Below are 7,645 nucleotides of genomic sequence, written 5' to 3' on the forward strand. Positions count from 1 at the left end.
TCATATTCTTATTCTGTTACAGCTAAAAATCATTTCATGATAATCTCATCTCAGCACAACCTTCACCCTCTGGTACATAAACAATGAATGTAGCATTTTCAATATATGTTTGGAGATCCATTGTATGCGACGGCCAAAAAGAGTTACTTCCCTTTAACTACTATCAGCATTTCCTTGTTATAGCTTCAAAATATGGTTTGAAAGAGTCATCATTGTCCATATCTGTAATATGTCAGTATGATTCAACAAAGCCCACTGTCATGATAGTTACTTACATTACCAATGGTGTACAATCCTTAATAAACTGGGGGAGGGTAATACTGCTATTGTCATCAACAATTCTCTTGCTTTTCAGCAAAATTTTTAAATATACTGATCTGACTTGTCCAAATGGAACACAAAGTGCAATATCTGTTATTTATGTGTAAACAAACATCAAGTGAAAGCAGACCTGAAAAATGTTACACAGGTCATAGGTAACAATGTCAGTTAGACAAACTTGAAAAAACAGTGCAGTGGGTAGGATAGGAATTGCACCAACCATGAAAATTGCACCCCAAACCACTATTTTGCTTTCCAGTGGCTTTTACTCAGACTGAACTATGATGTTGGCATTTTCCTTCACGGGAGACCTAACTATCTACTATTATAACATGACTTCCCTGATCAAATTCTTCAATAGCCAATAATAGCCAAGAAAATCAATTGCTACTTACATAAACAGGTGACAATTTTTAAATGCGCTAACAGACATTAGATCTGATAAATCCCGATTTGTTTTTTTCTTTTCATTGATATGTATCATTATCATTTAAAAACTTGAGAAACACAATTATCATACCAATGAATTTATTAAAAGAATTTTTTTATCATTGCCTGTTTATGATTTATTTGAAATGATGTGATATCACATGGGATTTTTTACCCTGTTTTTTTCCCATCTTTGTTTAATCGTACCATGGTCACTAAATTCAATATTTACCAAGGTATTAAGAGTGTGGCAGTGAGTATAAAAAGCTCAGTTTTGAAAATTTTTTTTTATACAATACTAAAATATAAAGCTGATGGATTAAATAACTACAAACATCTATCATTATTACAATATCTTTCCAATTGTTTCAATGTTTATCGAAAAGGAAAATCACATGTCGGGTTTCATAAAATTGATAAAATTTACAAAAAAAGTTATTGTCTATTAATACCAAAATAACTGATTTCAAATATGAAATGAAATGTTCAAAATGTTCATGAATTAAATGGATGTCTATATGTAAAATGACACATTACTACTAATGTTATGTAGATCAGGCCTATTACCACACACAATTTACAACATTTTTTTAAAAGTTATTGCTAAGGTTATTGTAGTATCAGGCCCTTTCCTTACTATTTTTCTTTAAAGCGTAACAAATCAAAATGATACTAAGTGATAAAACAGGATCCTGCAGGATTTTGGCCAATCACAATCAAAACTGGTTTTGTGAGCCATACAGGTTTCTCCCCTTGCTAGCCATGGGTATATTTCCTATTCATTACAAAATATTCAGGATACTAATTAAAAGATGAACAACTTGACTTTGATATTTGGCTCATAATCTTGATATAAGATAATGAAACACCCTATTTAATTTTAATGATCTTTGATTTGTGACATAACAAAATTGGTTCGGAGACAAAAGTTTGATTTACAGAAATTTCTCTGAAATTTCATTATGCACCAGCTTGTTCTGGTCAACTCATAACAAAATATTTACTAGTCTGAAAATTTACAGTTCGTCCTTTATCTTTGATCTTATGACCTTCAAATGACTTGTCAATAAGTTTCGATAAAAGAATAACTAAATGTATACTAGTTAAAGATTAAAAACAAAATTATCTTTAATCTTTACCTACAACCTTAAGACCTTGACCTGTATTCAGGTGAATTGCTTTAAGATTTGTCTCAAATTTGCTTCATAAAGTCACAACGTAAAAAGGTCACAGTGACCTAATTACAGTGAAATAAACAATGCCTGCCTTATGATATATACATAAGATTCAGCACATTATCTTAACAAGCTATAAAGCTATTGGCCGTGACAAACAATTAAATACAAGCTGTGACCTTTATTTGACCTTCAACATTATAATAATTATCACAGTGACCTTATTCATGTGCTCTGCACACAGTCTTTTAGTGACTAGAAAACCTTTCAATTTCATCAGTATATCTTCAACAGCAAAAATGTACTGCAAATGTTTCAGTGAAGTTGATGTTCACAGTGACCTAATTTAGTTGCCTGAGTTTGGAGCAATTATGGTGGTCATCAAATATCTTTGTCAGTCCGAAAGTTATGACAAGAAGAATGCACCGACAATTTTGCCTTTGTTTAATCTTTGAACTTGAAGAGAAGGCACATTGACCTAATTTCAGTGCACTGCATAACCAGTAGGTGATGGAGTTGTGTATTGAATGTTATGACTGGAACAAAATTTTCTTTGGACAAAGACAAAGACCAGTACTAATATTTGTCTCCTTTCACAGGAAGGGAGAAAATATTCCAATATTTGTCTCCTTTCACAGGAAGGGAGAAAATATTCCAATATTTGTCTCCTATCACAGGAAGGGAGACAATATGGACAATGAAATCTTGAAATTTGGTAAAATGTGACAAACAATGTCATTATATTGAGAAGAGTACAAATTAATTTGATCCTGAATTCTTATTTGAGAAAAATGATGAAAAAACAATTACATGTATTAAATTGTTTGTAGGGTTCCTGTAGAGCTTTACAAAAATGAAAATTGAATGGAAAATGTAAGTAAACCTGTCACCATGTCGGTAAACCTGTCACCATGTCAGTAAACCTGACACCATGTCGGTAAACCTGTCACCATGTCAGTTAACCTGTAACCATGTCAGTTAACCTGTCACCAAATCAGTAAACCTGTCACCATGTCAGTAAACCTGTCACCATGTCAGTAAACCTGTAACCATCTTGGTAAACCTGTCACCATGTCGGTAAACCTGTCACAATGTCGGTTAATCTGTCACCATGTCAGTTAACCTGTAACCATGTCAGTTAACCTGTAACCATCTTGGTAAACCTGTCGCCATGTTGGTAAACCTGTCACCATGTCAGTTAACCTGTCACCATGTCAGTTAACCTGTAACCATGTCAGTTAACCTGTAACCATCTTGGTAAACCTGTCACCATGTCAGTAAACCTGTAACCATCTTGGTAAACCTGTCACCATGTCGGTAAACCTGTCACCATGTCAGTTAACCTGTCACCATGTCAGTTAACCTGTAACCATGTCAGTTAACCTGTCACCAAATCAGTAAACCTGTCACCATGTCAGTAAACCTGTCACCATGTCGGTTAACCTGTCACCATGTCAGTAAACCTGTAACCATCTTGGTAAACCTGTCACCATGTCGGTAAACCTGTCACCATGTCAGTTAACCTGTCACCATGTCAGTTAACCTGTAACCATGTCAGTTAACCTGTCACCAAATCAGTAAACCTGTCACCATGTCAGTAAACCTGTCACCATGTCGGTTAACCTGTCACCATGTCGGTAAACCTGTCACCATGTCGGTAAACCTGTCACCATGTCAGTTAACCTGTCACCATGTCGGTAAACCTGTCACCATGTTGGTAAACCTGTCACCATGTCGGTAAACCTGTCACCATGTCAGTTAACCTGTCACCATGTCAGTTAACCTGTAACCATGTCAGTTAACCTGTCACCAAATCAGTAAACCTGTCACCATGTCAGTTAACCTGTTACCATATCGGTAAACCTGTCACCATGTCGGTAAACCTGTCACCTATCGGTAAACCTGTCACCATGTCAGTTAACCTGTCACCATATCGGTAAACCTGTCACCATGTCAGTTAACCTGTCACCATATCGGTAAACCTGTCACCATGTCGGTAAACCTGTCACCATGTAACATTGGAAAGTGTTGAAGTTACGTTATTAAAATATTGGGAACAGTCATCCTGATACCACCTGGATAAAATTGTCAGACAAAAAGGAAAAGAAGGAATTTTTGAAATACTTACATTTTTGTAGAAATACTGATGTATGAGAACCATGTTGTATAAAGGAGATAGGACATATTGTTTAGTATAGGAATATTGTCTTAGGACCCAGGTTTTGACGCTCATCTTTGTGAATACCCATATCTTATGTAATGCATGAAGATGTTATGACACAGAATGGCTGGCTTTCTGATCAACCTCCAATTCACTTGTGACTATTTAGGCACAGAGGACAACATGTTACACATAAGGAATGTCCAATCCACATACATTTGATACCATCAATTTTCATTGTGCATGTTTTAAAATGTGATATAAAACACTGTGATTATACAACAACTATTGTCCATAAATAACAAGAAATATCACCAACAATAACAAAAATTACTGTTGACAATATCTGGGTACAAATAAAAAGGCATTAAAAAGATAAAAATTCTAAGAGTTACGTCCCTTGATCTTTGCTGCCCACACTTCCCTCCATATCTGTGACCACCAGGTGGTGCTGGTCAACACTGGTATCTGTGCTTATTCTACATTTCTGAAGCCTCTCTGTGGCTGCAGAGGGACTGTCACCATATCTCCCAATCTCACCCGTATACTCATACTCGTATATAGTATCCTCGGCAAATGACTCGGGCCGTGACTTGCCATCCTCTGAATCTATGCTTTCAAAACTCGCTGTTGACCAGTTGCGCATCTTACGGTAGCCATAGTTAGGGTCAACTGTAGCAGCCTCTCGTTGGAGCTGAAGCAGTTTGAGCTTGTGACTTTTCTCCAGCCCCTGACTTATATCTTCAAATACTGTGCTATCTGTACTTGTATTTGTCCATGGATGACCTTTGGAATCCAAATCTCCACTGTCCCCCCGACTGATGGGGAACTGTAGATCTCCACTGTCACCGCGACTTACCGGGAATGATTTATCCCCTCCCTCACCTGGATTTACAGGGAAGGACCGTTCATTGTAGCCAGAGAACACTCGCTCACTGCTGTCTCCACGGCTAACAGGAAGCTGGCGGTCTCCACTATCCCCACGACTGATGGGAAACTGTTCACCACTATCCCCACGACTCACCGGATATGGTGACCACTCTCCACTGTCCCCCCTACTTACTGAGAATCGTTCACCACTGTCCCCACGACTTACAGACAATTTAGAACCAGCACTATCCAGTTCTAAGCTGTCAACACTTGAGGCAGAATAAGTCCTCATTGAATGCTCCTGGGAATCGGTAGTGTCAGTACTAGACAGTGAACTCTTCCGTACATCGCCTTCTCGTTCTGGTACTGAGAGATATTTTCCTCGCTTTGCAGATCTTTTAGCATGTGTGCGCATGTGTCTTGTGATCATGTCTCGTCGACAGGCAGCGTAGGGACATTGTGGACATCTGTATGGTTTCTCTCCTGTATGTGTACGTTTGTGTGTGTTTAAGTGGTCACTACGACTGAACACCTGGCCACAGTCAGTACATTCATATGGCTTGAGCCCCGTGTGAAGCCTCATGTGTCGTGTAAGCATGTCACTGCGCGAGAAGCAGCGATTACACACTTTACAGTAATGCACTTTGTTGTTATCCCCCTGACGTACGGTCTCTGTAGGCAAATGCTTGGCCATATGCTTGGCTAAATTATCATAGGATGGAAAAACTTGTGTACATACAGGACACAAGTAGGCATCAGAGTCAGACAGAGTCCGCCGTCCTCCTTCAACACTCTGAGATTCATTAACTTCCATCTTCCCTACAGGACTAGTTGATAGTTTTTGGCTTGGTACTTTCAATGGTTGATTAGGATAATAGGCACGTGGCGACACTGCAAGGCGATTGAGTTCCGACATAGATGTTACCATTGCAGCACGAGGTGGGAATGCAAAGTGAAGTCCAGGTGACATGGGACTAGGCGACAGGAGTTCAGGATCGGAGTAGAATCCCTCGAAAGGACTGGGCAGGTTGAAATTAAACACATGGCCTCCCTCAGGTACAGAACACAGGGGAGAGGATTGAGCAGATGAGATGTAGTGAGGTACCCCTGGCGAGCGGTGCACATATGGAGAGAACTGCTGCTTGGCAGCTGAAGGGCTCATGAGATCAGGATCACTTGTAGACAAACCTGAGTCAGGGGGAAATATTCGAGGCGTAGGAATCGGTCCTCGGAAAGACGGAGTGTTTGTGAGATCAAGAGGTTCACCACTACCACTCTGAGGTAGTGATGAGGGTTTTGTGCGTTTCTGGGTTGAAGGCTGCTTCCCTGAAGGCCCCATGAACACGTCTCCGTCATCACTTGTTTCCGAAGTCACTTCCGGTGATTTGGCCTCAAAAGACAGTGAAGGAGACACTGCTGATTCTGGTACCTCAAGGCTGGTCTCACAAGACAGGATATCTGGTGAGGCTGTGCCGAGAGATGTGTCAGATTTGTCCTGAGAGTGATCCAGGGATGTGTCTGTTGATGAGGAGGATCCACTGTGTTTCTGGCTCTTTAAGTACCTCGCATGTAAAAACTTTTTGAAATTACCAGGATATAAATGTCTACTGCGGGCTCTGCCCTCCTCTGTCAAGGGAGACAAATCTGTATCACTTTTAACTGTTGTCACACAATCATCATCACTTGTTATGACAATGCTTGTTGGTTGATGAATGATCCTTTTTTCTTCACGTGGGACCTCATCATATGAGCCAGCGTCACCCTGTCCACAGTGACTGGCATAGTCTTTGGTATATGGAGAAGCCTCTCGACTACTTGGACTGTCCTCAGACCCGCTGATGTCGGAGTAGTGGCCGCGAAAATTCTCATCACCGTGTAGTGCCTGGGAAAAAACAGGAGGCCCATGTGAAGTTTCTTTCTCAAACGTCTTTTTACGATATTCATATCTCCGTTCTTCCTGGGTCTGCAACAACAAGCTGGGAGCACTGACGTTGTGAGGCATTCTAAGCACAGTCTTGTGTTCAACGTTTGCTTCCCACTGCGATGAATATGTCTCAACGTTGTAACGTTCTATTACCGACTTATGCTCACGAAATTTGTCATACTCTTTTCGTTGAAAATAACTCCAGTGTGAAGTCTCTGCCTCAAAACTGCCTTCCCTCGCAGTTCGAAGGCCAGGGTCACTGTGCTGCTTCGGGAGCTCCCCACTAATAGCATTGATACCAAGGTATTGCCCAGATCGTGAAGAATTATCCTCAACATCCACCGCTTCCTGTTTGATGAGCGGCCGCCGAGGCTCATCCCCATTGTTAGGGCCGGTACCACCAAGCATCATGGTGACTTTGTCCAGTGTGACTACTGTAGAGGGAGGAACGGGATTTCCAACGGTCATCTCGTCATGGTCATTCAAGCTTCTCATGCTGTCCCCACTGCCTGTAAACTATACAGGGCAGCCATGGATATCCTACAAGTAACAACACAATACATTACATTTTTGACGGTAAAATACAGAGAAATATCTCGCTGATAAATGGGTAATTTTGACTGGTGAAAAATAACACATTTTTGTTATTTTTAAAACATCTTGGCAGTCTTGGCAGATTTACACCAATGAAGAAAGGGAACCCAAATCACCTTATAAAATTGACAAATCATAATGCCTGGTACAGAACAACACCAGAAACCTGAC

General features: G+C 40.1%; 1 protein-coding gene across 1 annotated transcript; it reads right to left on the reverse strand.

The window, feature by feature from the left end:
- Positions 1–4,477: 4,477 nt before the first annotated feature.
- On the reverse strand, positions 4,478–7,375 carry LOC132554008 (uncharacterized). Its single transcript, XM_060218302.1, has one exon. It carries the CDS (start codon positions 7,373–7,375, stop codon positions 4,478–4,480), a length of 2,898 nt encoding a protein of 965 aa, XP_060074285.1.
- Between the last annotated feature and the right edge of the window lie 270 nt (positions 7,376–7,645).

The sequence above is a fragment of the Ylistrum balloti genome, unplaced genomic scaffold, assembly GCF_031769215.1.
Source record: "Ylistrum balloti isolate Yb309-2 unplaced genomic scaffold, AGI_CSIRO_Ybal_v1 Utg370370, whole genome shotgun sequence".
Lineage (NCBI taxonomy): Eukaryota > Metazoa > Mollusca > Bivalvia > Pectinida > Pectinidae > Ylistrum > Ylistrum balloti.

Bases quoted from the DNA above. Each gene is read 5' to 3' on its own strand.
- LOC132554008 (XM_060218302.1), bottom strand. From the start codon at position 7,375: ATGAGAAGCTTGAATGACCATGACGAGATGACCGTTGGAAATCCCGTT.